Genomic DNA, 25501 nt, shown 5'->3' with positions numbered 1-25501 from the left:
ATAGCTGCAAAATTCATGAATTTGCACGAAACTTATTTGTTGCAGATCCTCATTCAGTCATTTAGGCTCTTTGTTTCAAGTTGAGGATCATGGTTCTTAATTTATTCATTCTTAATAGACATCAAATAATGAGTAGTTATAAGAGAAAATTGAACAAAGAGACGTATGTGAGAGAAGAATTGTCTAGCGTTGTATGAATTGCATGATGTTTCAAAATTACATAAAAAACACTTGTTGTAGAATTTGAAAAGTTTTTTGAAATTCTCCCCCAATGAAGATTATTGTCCATTTGATTTGGACAATTGTTGTATCTCATTGAAAAATCTTATTTGTTGCTAAAAATAAAAAATAACTGATTATTGCACACACGTATATAAATATATATAATAAACAAAATCATGATATTGACTTCGTTAGAAGTATCAACATGGCGGCATGTAAGGAGGTGGAGGTAACATTTTTTCTTCTCGGCACTCGCCATCTTTCACGATGAATGCCATCTCCATCCCCCAACTTAGGTGGCGCTCTATATGACAATGCATGAACCACACTCCTGAAGCAAAACATACATTTTCTTAATCAGCTCTTAAAGCGGATATATATAGTTTTGTAATTGACAATAATTCAAAAAAAAAACCATTATTAATTAAGTTTTGTAGATGTCATGGCACACATACCAGGGTTGTTTGCCTTGAATCTAACGGCTGCCCATCCATTCTTAGGGACTGCAATGGTGTTCTGCAATGGAGGATTGACGAGATTATACCTCAAAGGGTCTTTATCTTTGTCGAAATAACCAAATCCCCACCCGACCACGTAGAAACTGTACCCATGCAAATGCATGGGGTGGTCTGTCCCTGCAACCAAGTTTGTGTTTTGGTAAACAAGCTCAACCGTGGAGTTATATTCAAGTACTTTCACTTCAGTGTCGTTTTTCGGCAACTATAGCTTGAAAGGAAGATAACCGCAGTAAAATTGAATACCAATGGCGGGAAATTAGGAAACTGATCTCCGTACACACCATTGATGTGATTATAGTAAGCTTGAAGTATGTCAATTGATGGAGGCACAAAGCTTATGTTGTTCACACTCGCGGAGAGCCTAGTACCATCTGGTCCATCACACGAATCATCAGCACATGGTAAGGTATTGACCGAGACAGTGAAAATGAGCTTGGTGGTCATGTTTAATGGGACATTGATGGGGTGGTCTTCACTAGCTAAACTTCTGAATCTACCAGTGAAATTAGCCGACGCATTTGTGTCATTATAGTCTGGAAGTTTAGGTAAGGAAGGAGATGAAGATGGAGCGTAGTTTCCTTTGTAGCGGACGATGGCTGTCCCGGTTGTGTTGTCATAGATGACACCATTGGCGCTCGAATAAACCCTAGTGGCCATGTAATAGTGGTCCGGAGGTTGGTTGGCTTCTAGTAAGACATCTAGGGTTTGTCCGGGGGATATTGCGACATAGTCAACTTTGAATGGCTTGGTGTAGCTACCATCCGTTCCAACGACTATGAGGTGATGTTTTGCGACTGAGAAGAAGAAAATGTCGCTCATGCCGGCGTTGATCATGCGGAGTAAATCGGTTTTGCCATGTTCCACCATTAACTTGAATGTACCTGCAAATATGTAGTTTAAGTGGAAGGTCATGCACTTTTAAAATTGTTTGTTTTACATATTTTGGAAAAAAAAAAAAATATGACAAATTTTAATGAAGCTGTAGATATGCCATTTGGAATATATATATATATTCCCCATTTTTAGAAATATACATGCCTATTTTTAAAATCATGTTCCACTTGTAATGAAACTTGTAGTTTTCAAATTTAATGTGAGTGTCCATATTTCATGTGTCCCATATTTAATTTTAATTAGTTAAAAGTGGAGCTGTAAATACCAAAACATCAATTAATATTGCAAGTTTATTTTTTGTTTTTTGCTCGCATCGCCTTTGTTGCGATCGGATCACTCTGTCTATCCGGGCTGCTGACCCGGATTCCACCGGACCTGGCGTTTGCCGTGACACCGGATCAAGGAATGGGTCTAATTTTGATATCAACTGTAGCGAGTCAGGTGATTCGCAATCCAACCAAAAAAACTTAAGTTATTAAATGGGACTAACACCCAACCGATACATATACATTCACTTCTCCATCGGGATTTGATGTGGGACAAGTCGCACTTGGACACTAAATCATTGGGTAATGTCCATTTTGTTTGGCTTAGTGGTAACTAGTAACTGTGTGCATGTCTACCATGTTCTATTTAACAGTATAATGAAGCCAAAAATAAAAAGAAGAAATATAAGTATAAATTAACATTAAAAAAAATACAAAAATAATAAAAGATACGCACCTGATTTCGAGCATGGATAGAGATCACCAGGTTGACCATTTATAGTGAGAGCATCAGACACAACTGGATCTCCTCCATTCTCAAGAAAATCATTTTGAACCTCCATTATATCTTCCTTCCACCACTCACCTGCATTCAAGTATAATTTATTTTTTCTACCATCAAATATCTTCATTAAATTATTTACCCAAAAAAAAAAAATTTCATTAAATTCATCATCTTGATGTTGCAAATTTACCAAAATACCAATATTAATTGGCACCTAAAAATTGGGGTACCTCAGGATTGTCAATAATGTAGCCCTAATAAATTGTGTAAATGTGTAGTTTCCCACCAAGTAGGCATGGGCCTAAGTAAGGCCAGTTAGGACTACAAGGGAAGAGAACAAAAGGATTGGCCCAGCCCAAATACAAACATTGAAGTCCAATCCCGTAAATCCAATAAGTCAGCCCACGAGATCGAAGCGTATGACACTTCCAACGGCTATTTTCTGAATCTGGTTGCCCCCAATAGTTTTTTTTTTTCTTTCCTTTTTTACTCCCAATAGATGAGTATTTTGATTCCTTTTGCAATAATACCAGAAAGAATAAAGCTACTTGGGCCGAATAATGCACATTGCACCTAGGGGTGCAATTTTAGACATGCCAATTCGAACCAACTCATTTTTTATGATTTTGGATAATTATTTTTACAATTAGGATTAGGTTTGAATTAAAAATTTCAACCCAATTTGAAGTGTCAATAACATGAACCCAATTTGAACCTGAATTATAATATTAGATACATACATATATATATATATATATATATATATATATATATATGTATATATATAAATTTTTGAATATATTATATATAATATTCAAATTATAATCAACTTTTCCATTTCAACTTTCTTTGTTTAAATCTTAATTTTGTGTATGTTAATAATTTGAGAATTAATTTTCTAAGGTTTTTTCTTCTTCTTCTTAATGCTTAGGAGTAATTTAATATGAAACTAACTAATGATCACTTTAAAATTTTAATATTACTATGGGGAATTGACCAAATGGAGAATTTGAATTAATTCAACTTTCTAACATGAAATTTTAACTCAAGTTACAAACCAGAGTTTAAGAATTTAAGAGAAGATTGGGTTCAGGTTGGGTCAAAGTTGACCATTTCATATGTCAGGTTGGAGGGTTGGACCTGAATATATTGTATATCCAATTGATCCGAATTGTAGCCCTAATTACACCACGTGTGACTCACCACACTCAATGGTGGATCCAAAACTTTTTGTGTTTTCAGACAACATCAGTACTCTTGTTATAAATAAGGAAAATGATGAGTAATTTACCTTTCAGAAAAAAAAGAAAATGATGAGTATTTATTGTATATGCACACACGTATATATTTATATAATACGAAAATAATATTTGTATACCTAAATTTAAGGGCACTTCTGAATAAGGCTTAGGATAAGGGTAGCCAATTCCAAGCTTGGGATAGACAAGAATAGCAACATGGACAGTGGCACGTGACCAATCACTGTGAGCATGCCACCATAGAGTTCCTTCCTCTGTGGAAAATACGATATTTTGGCTAAATTTTGCTCCTGGTTGAATAGGGCACTGTGTGATATATACAGGACCATCTGACCATGGATACTTTGGCTGTTTCACTCCATGCCTGCAAATTACATATACTTATTTGTTATATATATATATATATATATATATATATATATATTGGCAAAACTGAAAAGAAGAGAAAAAAGAAAAAGGAAACTGCAGAATCATATATATACCAATGAATTGTGATGTTTTGTTTGCCCTTGTTATGAACATCGACCACTATTGTATCTCCTTTGTGAACGTATAGAGTTGGTCCCGGAAATTGTCCATTTACTGTCAAGATGTTCTTGGTGCTGCAAAGTCTTGTATATGGAGCTTCTTTCACCTGGAATGAAATAAAATAATAATAATAATAATGATAATATTAATAATAATTGTAGATGTCGATAGAAACAAATTTTATTTTATTTATTATTATTATTTTTTGAATGTAGGGATAGTTCTCATGCTCTATTTTTTTTTTTTAATTTTCAAGTCATTCCGTGTAATATAGAATGAGAACTCATATATATATATATATATATATATTAACTATTGTTAATTTTTATTACTAAGTTTAGCTCTGTGTGTTTCTGAATTGTTTGTAGCATTTTTCTAATCCCAATTTTTGATCAATGCCCTCACGAGTCAAGATCATAAAATAGCAAGTTGCCAGATTTGACATTTACAATCTTCTTTTTTTTTTTTGTTTTGTTTTGTTTTGTTTTTTTGTTTTTTTTGTTTTTGTCTCCCTGCTAATGATATTAACAACAAAATGACAATTGTCTCCTTGCTAATGATGTTTTTATTTTATTTTATTTTATTATTATTATTATTATCCTAATTGGTACATATACGCTTGTCTCTTTTGAGACTTAAACTCCTGACTTTCATTTGGGAGGTAAGAGGCTGATACTGTTATGCCACTGGCCCGTTGGTTTGCTAATGATGTGAACAACACAATGATACAATGACAATTACAATGACACATGTTCATCTTAAATTTAAAATATATATTAAAAAATAAGTAAATAAAATTATAATTTTCATTCTATTATATTTTAAGTTCAAAATGAACCTGTTATTTATTGAGAAAAAATGAACCTGTGACATTGTATATGATTATGTCACATCATTAATTTGTTGGACGTTTCTCCAAATATTGTTGGATAAATTACATTGACATTCTCTAAGGATTGTATAAATTACATATGGATAGAGTGTTTGATCATTATTACCTTAACCTCTTTAGAAATATGAAATATCTTTCATCCCCTTATCTAATTTAATAAAAAAATCTGTCAAATAAAAATACTCTATTACTTTTTTTTTTTCCCCTTCTTTCAAGCATTATATTACCCTACTTATATTTTTTCCTGAAAAAAAAATAAACCTAATCAAACCATTAAAAAAAAAAATTGTAAAATATAAGAATATGAAATTAGTATGAAAATTGATACTTTGTATTTCAACAACAATTCATATCAAAATATAAGGTTATTAAGGTCTTTTAAAATAAGAAAAGGGCAACATAGTCATTTTTTGAATTTTCATCAACGACAGGTAATGTTGATGAACACAAACGCCAAATCTCAGGAGAGGTCAAAGTAATAATAGCCAAACGGTACTTAAACATCTAAAAAGATCATTGTAATTTACCCAATATTATTCTTTACAAATACTTACATATTAAGTCATCAATTTAATATGCATGTACGTACTACAATATATATATATATATATATATATATATATATATATATATATTAGATAAAAAAATTAAGCATGATGTATATATCTTAATGTTGATATTTATGCAAAAAGCAGTGTTAGTCTTCATGAGAAATGTTGTTTCGAATAATTAAAACCACAAAACTAATAATAACCAAACACTCTAGCGATACCTTAGTTACCTAAATCTCAATAGAGATCATTTTAATTTACCCAATATTATTCTTTACAAATACTTACATACTAAGTCACCAATTTAATATGTACGTACTACAATATATTTATATACATGCATGGATATAGAATATATTAGATAAAAAAATAAGCATGATTCATCTTAATGTTGATATTTATACAAAAAACAGTGTTACTCTTCATGAGAAATGTTGTTTCGAATAATTAGAACCACAAAACTTAGTGATTATCAGTCATTCAGTTCAATAATTTCATACGATATGAACAAATTAATGATATTATCATACTTACAACAAAAGTGTAACGAACCAAAGCTTGGCAATGGAGGATAAGCCCATTGAATATGAATAAGCCAAATAAGATCAAGATCTTCATAATTAACCACATTTGTTCTGTGTGTTTGTGTGTGTGTTACTTCTCTCTCTATGCTACTTCTCTCTCTCTCTCTATATATATAGAGGTAAAATAATTATTGGGGAAGATGGTGATGAAAGGTACAGGTGAACGTGCTTGTCATTATACCCATTAATACAAAACAATTGAATTACGTTTCCTTTCCATTGATCAAAACTTTCAAACATTTGAATCTGACCACTTAACTAAAATCGTGTGTAGGAGGAAATCACTAAGATGATTCCTTAGTGGGATCCTCCTAGTTGAAGATAATGCAGAGGAAATCACTACAATGATTCGCAATCGCGGTATCGATCAAGGTAAAGATCGCTGTAACAGTATAATGGATTTGGACGAATATAAGTGTAAACTGACTGAACCAATTAATTCATAAAAGTGTGTAACAATATCGAATTTTTAAAAAAGAATTACCAAACGAGTTATACCTCGCATACCAGTGGATACGGCGACCAGACAATCCCCTATGTTTTATTAAATATGCAAACAAAATCTTGAATGATTATGACAGACGCTTCTTAAAATTTAAAAAGTAAATAAGGGACACTTATGGGGACTGAGATCCTCTACTGTAAACGGGTCGTGCTGTACCCATACTGTAGTGAAAAAAAAAATTGTTTGTAAATTGGAAACTGTAGAGTCCAATGGAAAAAGAAACGACGTTAACAAAAAATAAAAAAAAAATAAAAAAAAAATAGAAAGTAAAAAAGAAAAAGGAAAAAAGAAAAATAAAATATCTTTTCTGCCACATCCCTACCAAAAAAAACAAACAGAAAAAAAAACGAACTTCAGAGCCTCCCTGTACGCCATCTCCCTCTCTCGTCACAATGTATCTCAAAATAGCATACTGGGTACTGGGTTTTTCAGTCATCACTTCCTCTCTGTCTTGCGGCTGTATTTTCAGGTACTCACTATTTCTTTCTCTCTTTCCCTCTTCATAAACCCTAACTCTCTCTCTAAAAATTACACTTATTTCTACACAGTATATCATTATACTGGAAAAGACAAATCATTTAGAATAAAAAATTCAACATATAAATTTTGTATGCGATTTTTCTTTTTTAATTTTCACGCTATTTTGGAAAGAAAACTCGGTTCTTCCGTATAAACCTCTTTTTTTGTTGTCGAGAAGGTAGAGGAGAAGGATAGGAAACCAAATTTTGGGTTATTCTAATCTAAATTTAATTTCCTCCCATATATCTATTTACAATGTATACTGAAAATAAAGCAAATATAGATAATTGATAATCCATAAAGTAAATTAATATGTGGAATGTGAATAATTTATATTTAAGTAAAACAACTTTATATTATATGTATGACCAACGAATCATTCACAAATCATGACGACTCCATTTAGATTCTCATTTATTTATTTATTTATTTTTATTTCGATATATATATATTAGTTGTCATACGTTTATCATCGTTATGTTTCATGCAATTGCAGTGACAAAACTCATGCAACTTGAGTGTCGTGAGAATTAGAGAAATTAGGTAATTAACTATTAGCACTTGTATTTGCGAAGATTTGTCCTAATATCATAGAACTAGAGATTAAACAAAACTAAACTTAACAAAACTAAAATTAGAATTAACCTTCAGTTTGATTGCTTGTAAAATGTGGGAAGAGAAAACAAAATCAAAATCTGAATCAATTGGAATTTCATTGTTTAATACCTTCCAGAATTAACATATCTTAATTCACACTTCTGGCTTGAATTGAGTGAAGTTATTCAAATATTGGTTACCCAATCGACATCAGAATGAAATTTTTAATTCCTTTTCCCCTCCATTTTCTCGACAAACAAACGTAGTAAAAGTATTCAGTTATAGATTAGTCTAAATTATTAAAGAACGTAACACATAACTTTAAAAAAAAACTCGTACCTTCACCAAAAATGAAGTTCCATAAATTTCTAATTGGCTCGATTATTCCCGTCAAATTCAAATACTGGAAAAGGCAAATCATTTAAAATAAAAAATTCAACATATAAATTTTGTATGCTGATTTTTCCTTTTTAATTTTCACGCTATTTTGGAAAGAAAACTTAATTCTTCCATATAAACCTCTTTTTTGTTGTCGAGAAGGCAGAGGAGAAGGATAGGAAACCAAAATTTGGGTTCTTCTTAGATCTATTTACTTACACCCCCTAGAATACACTTAGGCATATTGAACACCTTTAACAAAAGGTAGATGATGAAGTGGGGTTCTGTAACTGAAAAGAATTCAATGTTTGATTATGGCTAACAATATAGTCAAGGCAAGTTATTTAAATTTTTAGCTAGCATTTAAAAATTGTAATTGTATCGTATCATTTAAGAACACAATTGAATTTTTTGATTGTGTTATTAATTATGACTTGAAAGAGATTTGAATTGAAACAAAATTTTGGTATCCTAATGGTTTTAGGATTTGAATGTCATGATTTGAACTTTAAAGGTAAGATAGTTCTTATCATTTGTGCTTTTTTTTTTTTTCCTCCAATTTTCAAATGCATAGTCCATTAGGTGAAGGAGGCCATAAACCCCTTTGTTGTATTCTGCTTGGGATAGTGTAATGAAAGTTTGAGATTTATTCATATATGTGTGTTTTTGTAAACAATAAACAGACACACAAACAAATAGACATGTAAACAAGAGGTTTCATGCATTCTCTAAGACACCTTGTTATCTTATTATAGGTGGTGGTTTTAAATGGATAGTCCATTAGGTGAAGGAGGCCGTAAATCCAAAATTGGAATGATGTTAAAGCCCTTTGAAAATGCACACGACTTTTACAATGCATACGGACGTGAAGTTGGATTTAGTGTGAGAATAGATTATTCCAATAAAAACATTAAAACTGGAGAAATTACTTCTGCCCAATTTGTATGTCGCAAAGAGGGTTACAGAGTAAATGACAAAATGGACCATCTTACAGAAGAAGCTAGGGCAGAAACAAGGGTCGGATGTGGTGCATTCATGCATATAAAATTTTAAAGGGGGGAAGGAATATATTTCGTAGACAGATTTGAAGAGAAGCACAATCATAAACTTATTAGAAAAGATTGCACTTATTTGATGCCTTCACAACGGAATATCTCTATACCTCAAGCAATTGACGTCGACTTAGCTGATGATTCTGGACTTCTTCATATGAACTAATGGGACGACAATCTGAGGCAAGAGAAGCTCTTGGGTTTACAAAAGTAGACCAAAAAAATTATTTGAGAACCAAGAGACAAAAACAATTACAATCTGGAGAGGTTGGATCATATTTGAGTATTTTCAATCCCAGATGTTGGAAAATCCCTCATTTTTTCATGCGGTTCAGTTGGACAAAGATGACTTTATAACCAATATATTTTGGGCTGATGTAAGGATGATTATTGACTATGGTCATTTTGGAGATATTGTTTCGTTCGACATAACATACAAGGTGAATATGTGAATTGACCATTTGCCGCTTTTGTTGGTCTGAATCATCACAGAGAAACAGTTATATTTGGAGGTGCTTTGATGTATGATGAGACATTTGATTCATTTGTATGGTTGTTTGAAACATTTCTTAAGGCAATGTCTCATAAATTTTCGAAAACAATTATAAGTGACCAAGATGCAGCTATTACAAAGGCATTAGCATTGGTGATGCCCGAGAAACACCACCATCTTTGTATATGGCATATTATGCAAAATGGTACGAAGCATTTAGGTAATTTTGAAACTGTTGAAATGGGACTGGATTACTTGTTGCTACCGACATTTGTATTTCTAAATTCTAGGGATACTAAAAATATAATTTCTGTTTACCTGCAGCTTCACCTTTGGGATAAGCTCTAAAACGATAAAAGATTTTTGCTTCATGGCTATTTTTGCTCTAAGGATTTTTTTTTTTTTAATCTGTATTTCTGATTTATGTTAAGAAAATTTATTTAATTTTCTGTATTGATTTGTAGGTTTTTGAGATCATTCCTTCATTGATTGGATGTTTTGGAATTAAGATCTGTGTTTGGACTTCTATGGGATGACCTACTGCTGTTCTCCTCATTTTCTTAGTATTGCACTCATGACTGTTAATGGTTGCAAAATTTCAATGTGATGAATTTTCAGTTTTTAGTTCATTTGAATGTGTTACTTTTGATGGAATGGGAACTAACTGATGTAACTGAATATTGATATTGCATGGAAGCACATTTCAATGTGATGAATTTTTAGTTTTTAGTTCATTTGAATGTGTTACTTTTGATGGAATCTCTGCTCATTGTAAAAAGTAATCAAGTCAGTTTTGGCAAGTCTTAAAATATGTGAGAAATTTAAAATTCATAAAGCCATATACATACAATTTGTCTAATATACCTTTTAATCTTGTTATTAACACTTTTTAAACTTTAACTCAATACCTTTTAATCTTGTTCTCAACACCTTATAATCTTATTCTCAACACCTTAAATCTTATTCTTAACACTTTTAATCTTTAACTCAACACTTTTTAATCTCTAACTGAACACCTTTTAATCTTATTCTCAACAAATTTTAATCTTATTCTCAACACTTTTTAATATTATTTTTCAACACCTTTAATCTTGTTCTCAACATTTTTTAATCTTTTTTCTCAACACCTTTAATCTTGTTCTCAACATTTTTCAACACTTTTTAATCTTTTTATCAACACCTTTAATTTAATCTTATTCTCAAAACCTTTGATTAGTTTTTATATTTTGGTAACGTCGTAAAATAACTTCATTATTTATGCTACCAAATACTTCTTTTTTGACATACACACCCTAGCTATATACGACTCATCTATTGATCTTTCGTGAAATTGCACAATTGATTGTGGGAGAAAACGAAAGAAAGAGAAAACGAAAGAAAGAGAGTTAGCGGCCATTTGTGGGATAAATAAAAGAATTTGACATTAGTTGATATTTTTTATTGAGTACATTTATACAAGTTTTTATATTTTGGTAACGTCGTAAAATTATTACTTATGCTACCAAATACTTCTTTTTTGACATACACACCCTAACTATATACGACTCATCCACTGACCTTTCATCAAATTGTACAATTGATTGTGGGAGAAAATGAAAGAAAGAGAGTTAGTGACCATTTGTGGGATAAATAAAAGAATTTGACATTAGTTGATATTTTTTATTGTGTACATTTATAATTTTTTGACAAGTTTTTATATTTTGGTAACATCGTAAAATTACTTTATTATTTATGCTACCAAATACTTCTTTTTTGACGCACACACCCTAACTATATACGACTCATCCACTGACCTTTCGTCAAATTGCACAATTGATTGTGGGAGAAAACGAAATAAAGAGATAGGGAGAAACTCTTAACTATTTTACTTTCTCTAAGATTCAAAACTATTAGGCGGGACAAGAATATTTAATGGTGTATCTTCAAAAAATAAAAATAATAAAGGGGGTATTTTTAAGATTTTAACAAAAATTATAGGTCGTGATGTAAATATAAAAAAATTCAATAGGTGCATGCCATGTACGCCCCCAATTTGTCCCCAAATAGATCCTCTATCGGTTTTGTGGACTTCTATAGTAAAAAGATATAAAGTACGAACACTTCTAAAAAAGAGTTGTACTCGTATCGTGTCTGCGTCGGACACTTCTCGAACACGTCTCAGACACTTCATATACGTGTCCATAAATGAAAATAAAAATTAATTATTTTGTACACTTTACCGACACTTCAATGATAGGTAGAGTAACATTATCAAACACTTCTAACACAAGTCTACTCGGTAATTTTGAAAATAATATGAACACATCTAAAGTGTTCAACTAAGAAAATTTATTATTATATATATATGACCACAAGTAAAGTATAATGGTATATATGATATAAAGTCATTACAATAATGATATAATCTTATTTTCTGAATCATTTCAAGCAACTTTTAGTATAGAAATTAGAAATGAATTAAATAAAAATTCATAGTTATATATAACTGTATCTACGTCGCACTTGTCTCCTACTTTTTAAAAATTTAACGTGTCAACATATTCGTGTCGTGCTGTACTCGTGTCTCGTGTTTGTGTCCAATATGCTACATAGGTAAAAAAAAAAAAAAAAAATTCTTCTAGTGGAAGGAGATCTTATGCAATTAAACCAAAAGTGTAGTTTGGAATTTTTAACACTCTCAATGCTTTGTCTTTTATTTCTTGAAAAATCAAAAGTCGAAAGTTTGAAAAATCAAATCAATTTGCTAAAATGCTTCTTTTAACAAGAAGGATGTAAAAGACGTGGATGAAAAGGATATTCTTCAAAATGTAACCAAGTCAAATTCTTTACGATTGTGAGGTGACCATATCTTGTACGCAAGTATATATATCGGGGAAATTGATTTTTGAATATAGCTACATTTTGAAATACAGCCACGGTGTTTTCGGTTGTATGAATATGGAATTGCAATCGGAATTTGAAAATTTTTTAATTCAATTTTTTAAGTTTTTTTTTTTTTTTTTTTTTTTTTTTTTTTTTTTTTTTTTTACCAATATTAAAATTCAATTCTATACAACCGAACATACACTCTTCCTATTTTCGTTTGTATAAATTTTCCCTACTCACCATGGTTTTATTTCTTGATATCATATACAAGTCTGCTAAGTGAGATTTTTTGTTAGTGCTGTTCTTTCTTTCCTTTTCATATCTTCTCTAATCCATTTGGCATGTTATTGATTCAATCCTAATCGCTTCACTTAATAGCTGGATTAGAAAACACAAGAATTCAACAATTTTTTCAATCATTCAAAGATGACAAAGGGTCAGTTTCGTTGACAATATTGATTTGTAACATTTAAGTTTGGAAAATAATTTTAGAGCTGAAAAGGCTTAACCTATTTTATTTTATATATATATATAGAAGATTTTAGAAGTCAGAAGCCTTGTCCTTGAGCCGAAAGCATCAAAGCCCTTCATGACATATCCGCGTTTGGGTCCCATAAGAAACAAGCCTGACCAAAATAGCAAGTATTCTTCGAGTTTTATTCAGATTAAAAGAGAGTAAAGCCAAAGCCAAATATTTCAAATCTATTTGGCATCACTAACCCAACACAAATTGATTTATTAAAGTTGGTTTAGTCAAATATTTCAAGTCTGGTACTGTTCTTTCTATCTTTTTGTTGAGCAAAAGGAGCTATATATATCTTGCAAACAGACCCATTAATTGACCCATTATATACCTTCCGATAGGGGTTGAACCAACCATATGTGGCATTAATTGAACTGATTTCTTGTGTTTTCTAATCCAGCTTTAAGTGAACCAATGGGGTTGAACCAACCATATGTGCCAAAATGGAATTGGAGATATTTGGGTTAATAATGCTCTTCAGAATAGACCACCTGATGGATTAATTGAATGACCCTTAAAAGCTACAACTTTGGTTTTGTCTAATCCGTTTTAATAAGTGCTGTCAAGAAAATTTAAACAAAGGGAAGGTCAGTGCAATTTTCCTTATAGCTTAGTTGAAAAGTAAAAAGATAGGGACATATTTTGTCTTTTATAATATAACTTTGTTGACATAGCAAAAGTCAAATACTCAAACATTTTTTTATTTTGACAGTTAAAGTCAATATTGTTAATAAGTAAACTGTAAATCCAGATGTGATAAACCAAGGTTGCCAAACTCAATTTGGAAATTGAGTTGCTGTGAAATTTGGATGTTCCTTTCCAGTGGTGTGATGTTCGATTTGGATGTTCCTTTCCAGTTCTGACCATGAGGATGGGTTGACGTGAAACCCACAACGTGCTTGTAAAAATAATAACCGCAGAGGTCTAACAAATGAGCACTCAAAGAAGAGATGCTTATGGGACTCCAATTCATTGTTGCACAGTACACACATGGTGGCATTGATATGGTCAGTGTTTCTTCTGTCCAATGTAGGCAATCTTTGTTGAATTGCAACCCAAAGGGTAAAGGAGTGTTTTGGGATTAAAGGCTTTGTCCAAACCAGGTGTGGCCAAGAAATCAAGGGTGGTGAAGTGCTGAGTGAAGTGTTTCATGGTTTGTGAGATAGAAAATTGACCAGAGGATGATGGAAGCCACAGAGGTTTATCACAACAGTTAGGCCTTGGACTAGGAAGTAATGCAGTGTGATGGAGCTGAGGTAGGATATGGGAGATAGAGGATGGGAAAGACCAAGAGTTGTTTGTGATAAAGGTGCAGACCTTTTTTTTTTTTTTTTTTTTTTTTTTGTCAAATCCAGAGGTAGTGATCTGTTGAGGGGAGACCAGCTGATGAAGAGGACCAATGTGGCACCAATTGTCAAACTAGAAATTGGAGCTGGAACCATCTCTAATTTTGAGCTTGACAAGTGGCTTCATGACATCTCTTAGACTAAGGAGTTTCCTCCAATTCCAGGAACACTCGCTAGATACCTTGACTTCCCATAAATTTCTACCTTTGTGAGCAAGTATGTATTAATCCATTTTACCCGCAGCATATCCCTTAAGCTCATTATATGCCACAAGTGCTTCATAACAGCACTCTCATTCCAAGTGTTGAGGTTAGGTAACATTTTTTATAAGATTGTTCTAAATCAAACATTTTTTTGTAAGAACTAGGAAAATTCACGTGGTCAATTAATCATTGACAAATATAAATAATAATACAATCGTATATAAAATTATTATATATAATATAATAATATTAATAATAATAATAATGTTTATTTATGTAGTACAAAATCGTAAACACAAGTGAGGAATATTGAATCGGCGCAGCGAAACATCAGTGAGGAATATTGAATCGGCGCTCGAAGTCGTTCTGGAACTTTAATTTCCAATCAGAAGTCGGACTCTGATTCTCCACAAGCACTCGAACTTTCTTGCAAATTCGTCACAGTCTCGAACTCGGAAGAACCAAGTCGTAGAGTGCGTGCGATCGGTGAGAGCTCTTCGCCGGAAAAACCAGAGAGACGAAGAAGCCATCAGATCGGAGTACGCCAGCCGCAAACCAGAGAGACGAAGAACCCATCAGTTCAGTCTCCATCGACTTCTTCTAGATGGAGTTCCGATTTGGCGACGGCTTGGCCCGTGAAGTCGACGACAAAGGCAAAGGATAACTTGGGACCGACGTTGTGGTCTTGGGGTTTTAAAGCTTCTGATCAGGTAAAACTGGGTTGGATTCGTTGTTACGGTGATTTGATGCGGCGAAGTTTCCGGCGGCGCCTCCAAGCAACTCAGAGATAAAATTCTTGGTTGGGATGATGATTGGAATTTAATATTTAGGATATCTAATCGCTCTCTTTCTCATACTCTATCTCCCTGTACCGGTGGAGAAAGTCAGCGATTGTGGAGAGGGAGAGAGCCACGGACCCAGAAAATTTGGTGAGGGGGACGAATTTTTAATTTGTGGGTACAAAATTATATGATGGGTTCATTTTTGTAATTTTAATAGGGTTTTTTTCATAAATTTTAAAAAAATTAAGTATAAAATGAAAAAAAAAAAATTAGAGAGGCAAATTATAATTATAGTGGGGGCATTTTCATAAATTATCAAAATTTGAAGTATAAAATGCTAAAAAAAAAGAATTCAGTGGGGGCGAATTCTAATTTTAGGGAGGGCATTTTCATAAATTTTAAAAACATTAAGGTATAAAATGAAAATATTAAAAATTCAGGGGGGGCATCTGCCCCCCTAGTCCCCTGCTGGGTCCGTCCCTGGAGAAAGCTGTATTTTTTGTTGCTGACTTCGCCTAGCCACCTAGGATTCGGATTCGAAGGATATGTCTGCAGATTAGTTCGAAAGATGTATCATTTCTCTTCAAAGAATTATAGCAAAAGGCCCACCTTTGTCTATTCTTATTTTTGGTACAATATTTGTATTATTTCAATTAATACATCCTTTCAATATATGAATTATGGTAAAAGTCTCTATTTATTAACATTTTTATATTTCTAAAATTACAAAAATCATTTATATTAAATAATTTACATTAAATGTTCTTATTGTATTACTTCAATTAAAACATTCTTTCCAACTTTGTCTATTTGTATTTTTGACATGCACTAAAATTTTCTAATACAAATATTATTAAGCGTATCATATTAATGGCAATCAATTTTTGGTTTTTAATAGTCTATGATTTTAATATGAAAATTATATGTTCATTAGTTAACATTCCATCAGTTACGGATTAATTGGAATCAAATTTTGGTTCTTAATATTCTATGATTTAGATACAAAACATTTTTCTTTTTTGCTATTCCATCAGTTAATAGAAAATCTAGTTTATAAATCAAAAGTGTACATGTATAAACCAAAAAATTTCTATAAATCATTTTTTTTAATTTTTTTTTTTATTTCTATGATGCAATCATGCAAGATGAAAACCACTTTTAAAAATCTCTAATAAACTCAAATTTAAAGTATAATTTGTAATATCGTATTTTTTGAAACTATCCATACGAGCCATATATTTGATTAATTAAATTCAATTGGAGAACAAAAATATGCAAAGTTCTAAAGTATGCGAGAACACAGACCAAAAAAAAAAAAAAAACCTTCCAAAATCATATTTCAAGATAAAACTTCAAGATCGAGTAACTCTTTCCCTAATTGGAGTCATCTTCCAAAGATTTGGAAAGAAATAAACGCAACACAAGAATGGAATCACACAATTAACTTGGTCTCCTTTAACCTTTTCTTTGCCATGAATTCAAAATTTTAAATTGTTTTAGCACTAATTGGAGTTCCTTCGTCGATAGTAGTAGCTTTTCAAAACTTGGCCTCCTCCAACATTTTGTATTGCAAAGTGGATATCTTTGTTTTGTTAATACTATAAGCAAAATTAATTTATGATTCTTAAGATATCAAAATTCAAACATTAGGCATAATAAGCTAGTATATGTCACATTATAGAAATTTTTTTATTATGAAAATGAAATGGATGCCATGAGCCGGATCATGATGTAGGGAAACTTGTTTTACATGACAAAAGTATGCTAGTTGGCTGACTTAATTGAAGGATCTTATAGTAAGATGGTATGATATATATAGATATATATAACAATAAACTAGATAAATATATACATAAATATATACAATTACCTCTGGCAAGAGAACTAATAATAACATTTTTACATTTTGCTTCTTTTTTTCACCACCACCAGAGAGGTCCTATTTGCTAGTCTCCAAAAGAGTCAAAAACTCAAATCAAGGAAACTGTGAAGGAAAAAAGAAAAAAAAGTACAATTTCAAAAATCATCATTCTCACCAACCAAAACTCTCTAGACGGACATGTGTTTCAACAACTTTGGTCTGCAATCCTGGCAATGCGTGCCCAGTCTATTGCCTTATTATGATTTGCTTCTCATCATTTTGATTTGAGTCATTCTAGTTCGCCTTAACCAGATGCACCAATCTTTAAGATCGATCTAGGTTCAGACACACTATTTTCGCGATCGATTGAGGTTCGGATACGCTATCCAGGATTCTTCCAACAATTTGTCTCTCTTTTTTCTAACAATCAAACTATCCATTTTTCCAGGGTCTCATTCTTCACAGAATAATCCATTTGAATCTTGAACCCATTTAAAAATCCAATGTTTCTTGATAGGAGTTTTTAAAGGTATTGGTGGATGAATTTTTGAAACATATATTTGCAACTCTAGAATTTTTTTTCTCTCTTTCTAATTGATGTTTGTCCCACAATATAGTTTCTCTAATGTAATGCCCTAATAAAAGTTAAGAGTTGAGTTAATCAAGTAGCAATGTGAGTTGCTTGCAATAAAAGTTCGGATATATATATATATATATATATATATATATATATATATTTTTTTTTTTTCCTACTACATCAAATTTTATTGGGCCAGCATAAAAACCATCAATCAAGAGGAAGCATCCTCAACGGTAAATACAGAGCAATAAATTCCAAACCCACAAATTGGAAACAAGGTACAACTCTATTGGCTCTTCATAAAATCCAATAAGTTTTGAAAGTGTTGGAAACGGGGGCATTAAAAATATAAACTTTGGATGATGTTTGAAATAGATTTCGTTAATAACTTTTTGCAGATCTCTAGATGAGCGCGTTTCTCTCCGTAAGGAGATGAACGTGGTATATTTATTTTCTCAAATCCGTTTCTGGGTGAATGAGAAATTAGCTCCAAAGTGTGGTGTTTTGATAAGCCTAAATGGGTATGCAAAATGTGGGAAGTGTTTGTCCCAAATGGAAAAAAATATTGAAACTAATTGAAATTTAAATAAGCCAAATTTGGGCTTAGGCTTGGGCTTAGGCTTAGGCCTAATTGTAAAGTCCAATTATTCTTTTTACTAAATGGAATCTTGAATTGGGCCTTTAATTTTGGGCTGGGCTTATTTAAATGGGTGGTTAGTTTTGAATTTAAATTAAAAGTTAGTTTTTTTTTTTTTTTTCCAAAGGGTTGTATCTGTTTTTCAAAGAGTTGCATATGTTTCTAAAGGGTTACAACTCAAAACCAACAGACATAACTATTTATGTGAACCATTGTAACATATTGGAGTGGATGTGTCTATTGCTGAACAGACACCATGTGAACCATTGCAACCTAATGGAGTGGATGTGTCTGTTGGTGAACAGACACCATGTGAACCATTGCAACCAATTGGAGTAGATGTGTCTAGTGTGAAGAGACACATATAAATGGTTGTGTCCAATGATGAAAAGACACACCCAATCCGAAAAGGTACATTAATTAAAAACTACTTTTTAGTTTTTTCCAAAGGGTTGCACCCAATCCGAAAAGGCACTTTGTTGCCTATAAATTCCCCCCTTTGGATCATTTGCAAATCATTAATTTTTCAATTTCTTCTATCTCCCTCTCTAGACTTGAACCCAACCCAAGTGGGTTCAAACCATAGGTTAAGTGGTCCGAACCACTTAGACCCTAATCCAATTTCATCAAACCATATTAAGATAAGATTGGTCCGAACCATTTGGTTCGGATTGCACTCAATTCAGCATTTATATAGTATAGATGCATTTTTGAGTCAGAGAGAGTATTACACGGAGGAAGTTTGCTGTATCGACGAGTTTATAGTGCTGTTACTAGTGGATATAGACCATTATATCCTGGGAGATAGGCGCCAACCATTTAGAATATTGTTAATTGTCTTATGACATATTAGTATAAGATTTGTTATATCTTAAATGTCACATGAAGCATATATTTATCAACATTCTTAAGATAGACTCGCTCATTGCGTATGTTTTATTATATGCTTCTATTTAAGATATAAACAAGTAGAGATTATACTAATAAATGAGATATAATAAAATAATATTATCTACATTATTATATGATAATATGCTAAATATTGATGTGCTCAATATTATATGAAATTGAAACATGTTATATTAGTAAATTATTGAATTATTTATATAATTCAATATTGGTTGAATTATTTTAATTTTGTAATATAATGTTATGTAGTATATTATATTATCTTAAATTTGTGCCAACTAGAGTTAGAAAAAGGTATTTCATTCTTTTTATCAATGATGTCACAAGATGATGTTATCTATATCTATTATGAAGCAAAGATAAAGCATTAGAAATGTTTAAACATTACAAAAATGAGGTTGAGAATCAACTTGACAAGGTGTTAAGAAATGATAGAGTTCATGAATACGAATCATCATTTGCTGATATTTATTCAGAACATGGTATCATTCACGAAGAAATGATGAATGCTATGTTGACAAGTTCTTGTTTAACTCAGAATTTGTGAGGGGAAGTTTTGCTTTCCGCAAATTATGTTATCAATAAAATATCTTAAAAGAAACTAATGTGACATCATATGAATTATGGAAAGGTTGAAAAACCTTCCTATAAATTCTAGAAGTGTGGGGGTGTCTAACTAATGTTGCAGTTTCTATTCCTAAGAAAGTTAAAATAGGACCTATAATATGGCGACCTTGTGAGTGGGTATGCCGTAAGCGAGTGCAAGAGGCACTGATATGCTACCACACTGAGTAAGCTACATGTGCGCAGTCCCACACCACCTATAGAAGGAAAATGTGAAGTGATTTTATGTGGTAGTGTTATCACCAATTGGTATGAGGCCTTCTGGGATAAAACCCCAAGAACAAAACTGCGTGAGCTCGGGCCCAAAGTAGACAATATCATACTATGTGGTGGAGTGGATCGTTACATAAAACCTTTGATAGTTTATGCTTATAAAAGTAGTGCATATCATTTTCTTGTACATAAATCATACAATGAAAATAAGGATAAGCTTAGATGTAGCAAGAGGGCTAGAACATCTAAATCTTTTGGTCCTAATTTTCTAGCATGTTTATTGGAGAATGAGCCACAAATCTTTTTTCTTAAATTAATTATGTGATATAATTAATCATGTGATATAATATGAAACTATATTGTTATGCAAGTTCAATATTATTTATATAAATGTTTACTTTTATTTGAGACTATAATATTGAACTATGTAGTTGAATTACTTAATGTGCATTGTAATTCAAATTTATAACATAATTTATTTAATATGTGATATTATTGAATTTTGTAAGAATTCATGACTGGTTTGTGTATGTAATACAACAAACAAAAATTGACTAATCCAATTATGTCAATTCTTCTGATAGTCAAAGGAAAACGATTTATACTAGTGTTTAAAGACACGTATAGCTGTGAATGGGCTGAATAAGATAAGATTTTCCGATAACTTTAAAGTGTTTAATGGAAAATGTTATGGATACAGAAAGCAAATACCCTGAGACAAGCCAAATCAAGCTAGTTAGTTATAATGTACAATTTAGCTAAAAGCTAAAATGTAACTGAGTTGCAAACTAGTTACCTTAGTTATAAGTTAAAATGATTAATGAGGTGCACAGAACCTAAGAGGAAGATGGAAATCTGTTAGTTGGTTCTTGCTCTCTACTTGGTAGTAAAAAACACGAAGGTAATGAGTAGCCATTTTAGTAATAAGCTATTTGAGCTATATATCATATCTGCTCATATAGGAGTGAATAATACTACTTGTAAAGTAGTAGTTTTTGAAGAATATTCTTCAAAACAAATTACTTTACTACCAAGGTAAACTACTTAGATAAGTGTGTACTAAAGTTAAGAGCTACTAGAATTGATAACTGAGCAAACTTAACTTCAAACTAGTGGTAATAACAGAGAAGTGGGTGCCCATTATAAATTAGTAATAATTAATGAGAAGAATGTGCTTAATCTAAGCTAGAAATGAGAGCTTAAAAAACTCACTTTTAACTAGTAATGATAGTTGAGAAGTGAGTGTTCAGTATGTGGTGATGTATCCAAAGCTTAAACAATAAGTGAGTTATTTGCTTAAATGATTAAGTTATGTAATGTGTGATACATGAAAGGTTATGACATGTTAACATGACTGACTTAACATGAACCAAAACATGAATAACTCAATTCATAAATACAAAAGATGTAAAAACAAATATTAACATCTGTGAGATATTATAAGAACAAGTTAGAGATAAAGTGTAATACCCCTAATTTTATAAAAGATAAACCTAGTATTTCATTAATTATTTAATTGCAATTTTTAATAGTTAATTGTTTAATTGCTTGATTGGTTGTATTATTTGACCTAATTGTGATTATTTGACTTATGTGTCAGTTTTTTTGATTATTGATTTAATTGATAGTTAATTATTTAATTGTTTTAATTTAATTGATATTTAATTAATTAATTGTTTTAATTTAATTGTTGTAAATTGACGTGATGTAATTAAATTTATTTAGTTTTAACATGACTATAGGGTTGGTTGCATATATAGTTTACACATAAGTAGCCGACATGAGTTTTACCCTAGATTGTTCTATAGGCCGAGTAGGTCATGTTTAGGGTTTAATTGAACTTAAGGTTAGTGGCCTATAAATATACGAGTAATATTCTGACTAAGGTTTTAGAAAACTATTACGATATAGTAAGGGCTGAGGGAATTGGAGACGGCTAGGAAGAAACAGAGAGACAAACAAAGGATTCGCTGGAGAATTTAGACGGACGTCGGTGTAAGGTAAGTTTTATCCTTACTCTCTCCCTTAGGCTTCGTGTTCTTTGCATTCCTAAATAATTCTAGGATTGATTTAATCAATAAAAACTTTTCTGTTTGTGCTAAAACTGAAACCTATTTGTATATGTTGTATGCTTGTAAACCTGTTAAAACGTGAACTGTAATTGCATAATTCTTTGTTTAAACCTATGTATGGAATGTAATAAAGACTTAAAAATGGACTGGGAACATACTGGGATTGGGTTACAGTGTCTGGAAGCCATGACAGTGAGGTTTAAAGGCTGCAGAAGTCATCAGAAGGAGAGAAGACGAGGCAGAGAGGGAGAGAGCCGGCTCTTCCTCAGAAAGCGCCGGCTCCCTTTGATGTGGAGGTGGCTCCCAAGTGTGAGAGCCGGCTCCAAGGTCTAAAGGAGGCGGCTCCATATTTTGGGAGACGTCTCCTTTGGTGAATTTTCATTTTTCTTCGTTCTCCAGTCAGTTTTGCAGGCAATAGTGGATTCTGGAGTCTTCAATTGAGTGCAGAATTGAATATGGAAGGTCTAATTTGTGTATATGGTTAGATTAAAGCTTCAGATGTAGTGTTAATTGATTCTACTTGCTTAGAATAGCTTGGACAGTAGGGATTTAATCAGGTAGCTACACTAAGTTTAAATCTGTGAAGCTAGTAATGTTTAATTCTCTCTGCAATAGTAATCTTGTGAGACGGATGATATAATTTGGAACATGTATAACTCTATATCATGAGCATGTATCTGAATTACACTTGTCTAGAATATGTTAGTGCTGAAGAATAATAAATCTTAAACTTAGCACTAATGGGATTTTGTAAAACAACCTAAACTAAGCATGTATATATACATATTGTAATTCTGTTTTGATTCTTGTATTAATACTATTAGTATCAACTGTTGGAGGAATGGACTTGTTGATGTTTACTCTAAATGTCTGTAATATCAACTGCTAAGTGTTGAATGATAATTTGAAATAATCCTATCATTATATAAGATTTTATAAAACAACCTAAACTGAGTAGGTTTGTATATATACGGTGACTATGTTTCTTGATGCTTACATTATAACCGTTAGTAACAGTATTGGATATAAAACTGAACATGTTTATGTATATAGTTGATTCTGTTATTGAAGCTGACACTATGCCTGTTAGTATCAGTGATGGAGACATGGATTTAGTTGATTTTACTTTAAGTGTTGATATTATCAACTGCTGGATGATTGGATAGTATACACTGGTATGGGATGGTGGTATACTAGGGACGGTTTGGTTTCAAAATACCAAAGCCTACCTACTCTGGATTAAGAATTGGATTAACTAAAAGTTAAGTCCTATTGATTGTAGTATCATGGCAACAACTAGTTGAGCAGCACTACTAGGATTCAGGATGGATTTTAAATATATTGTTATGGTACCTCGATATGAGCTTGAGTCTCAGGATCGACGGTTAGGGAGCGTATATGCATTAGGATGCATAGCTGGATACGATGGTTAAAGGTGTACCCTGTTTAGGTTTAGGTACACATGCCCACTTCGTGTGCGTTTTAGCATGTTACCTCTATTCAGGTTGAGACCGGCCTGTAGTCCAGTGAGAGTCCTTTAGTGTGACTATATATATATTTACGGACTATTAGTTATTGTTGAATTGTTTAGGGTGCACATGCGTATCGGGCATCTGTTTGGATTGTTGTAGTATAGAACTTGCGCGTGAGCCTGACCTGTTGAGTGTGCGCAACAGAATGGTTGTGGAATATATTATATGGATAGATAATCTAGAGAGATGGTAAATAGATTCAACTTGCTCTTTTATCTAATTTTTACTTATTTTAATTTTACCGAAATAAAACTAAAATCCAACCATAAAGCAAAGATAAAGTGCAAGTAAAGTAAATAGAGTTCGAGAGATGACACCAGGATTTTATCGAGGAAATCCCAATTGGTAGAATAGACCAATTGTAACAGGAAAAACCTTGTTGGACTTCGCAGTCCTAAGATAAACGATCCACTATGTTTGAAGCAAATTATACCGAACTTTGACTCAGTCTCATACCCTATCGTTCTACCAAAAACCAATTGCTGACAATCCCTGGCTTTGCGACTCTCCCGTCCAACAGCTCTCGACCTCAGGCTTACTCTCGATCTCTGTAGAAGAGTTGCAGGTAGATCAGACAACACTCCACGAATGCTCTGACCCCTTCAAAATGTGATCGCTTCACCCCTTTTCTTCTAGATCTGAATTTGATGAAGAACGAATGAATTCTGCTTTTCCAGAATTTCTGAATCTTCAATTATGCTTCAATTCCGATGAGATAGAGAACAACACTCCTAAATCATCTTGTGTTTATGTGTGTGCTCTCAAAAATAAAATCAGAAAAATCAGATTGATTTTCTGAATGAATAAAAAATATCTCTCAAAAGGTTATCTCAAAATGCGCTTTGGGAAGAAAGGGAAGTTGTCACCGCGGTTTATCGGTCCATTCATGATTACGGATCGAGTTGGAGCTGTCGCTTATCGGTTGGCACTTCTGGATAGTTTGGATCGCGTCCATAATGTGTTTCATGTTTCCATGTTGCGGAAAATTTTGCTAGATGAGGATCGGTATCAGCATATCGATGTTGGGGAGATTGAGTTGCAGCCGGATGCAACTTATTTGGAGCCACCGTGTCGGATTATCGACAGTTGGGATCAAATCCTTCGTAATAAGGTTATCCCTTTAGTTCGTGTCCAGTGGAGTCATCACAATGAGGCTAAGTCTACTTGAGAACGGGAGGATGTCATTCGCTCACAGTTTCCTGATATTTTAGAAGAAGGTAAGAGCGAATTCCGAGGACGGAATTCCTTTTATTACGGGGGAAGAATGTAATACCCCTAATTTTATAAAGGATAGTCCTAGTATTTCATTACTTGTTTAATTGCAATTTTTAATGGTTAATTGTTTAATTGCTTGATTGGTTGCATTATTTAACCTAATTGTGATTATTTGACTTATGTGTCAGTTTATTTGCTTATTGATTTAATTGATAGTTTTTAATTATTTTGATTTAATTGATATTTAATTAATTAATTATTTTAATTTAATTGTTGTAAATTGACGTGATGTAATTAAATTTATTTAGTTTTAATGTGACTATAGGATTGGTTGTATATATAGTATACACATAAGTAGCCGACATAAGTTTTACCC

At 32.2% G+C, this 25501-nt stretch overlaps 1 protein-coding gene across 1 annotated transcript in view; it reads right to left on the bottom strand.

Moving 5' to 3' along the window:
• Positions 1 to 184: 184 nt before the first annotated feature.
• LOC132272798 (laccase-14-like) overlaps positions 185 to 25501 on the bottom strand; it is a 51127-nt gene continuing 25810 nt past the window's right edge. The window contains 6 exon segments of the mRNA XM_059773887.1: positions 185 to 553; positions 678 to 965; positions 968 to 1621; positions 2358 to 2486; positions 3784 to 4028; positions 4147 to 4324. Coding sequence (XP_059629870.1) covers positions 423 to 553; positions 678 to 965; positions 968 to 1621; positions 2358 to 2486; positions 3784 to 4028; positions 4147 to 4324 — 1625 coding nt within the window. The 3' untranslated portion in view covers positions 185 to 422.

This window comes from Cornus florida, unplaced genomic scaffold (assembly GCF_030987335.1).
Source record: "Cornus florida cultivar Cherokee Brave unplaced genomic scaffold, ASM3098733v1 CherokeeBrave_3.0.0_Hap2_Chr09, whole genome shotgun sequence".
NCBI lineage: Eukaryota > Viridiplantae > Streptophyta > Magnoliopsida > Cornales > Cornaceae > Cornus > Cornus florida.
The sequence above is the reverse complement of the archived record's forward strand: the minus strand, read 5'-3'. Positions and strand labels throughout refer to the sequence as shown.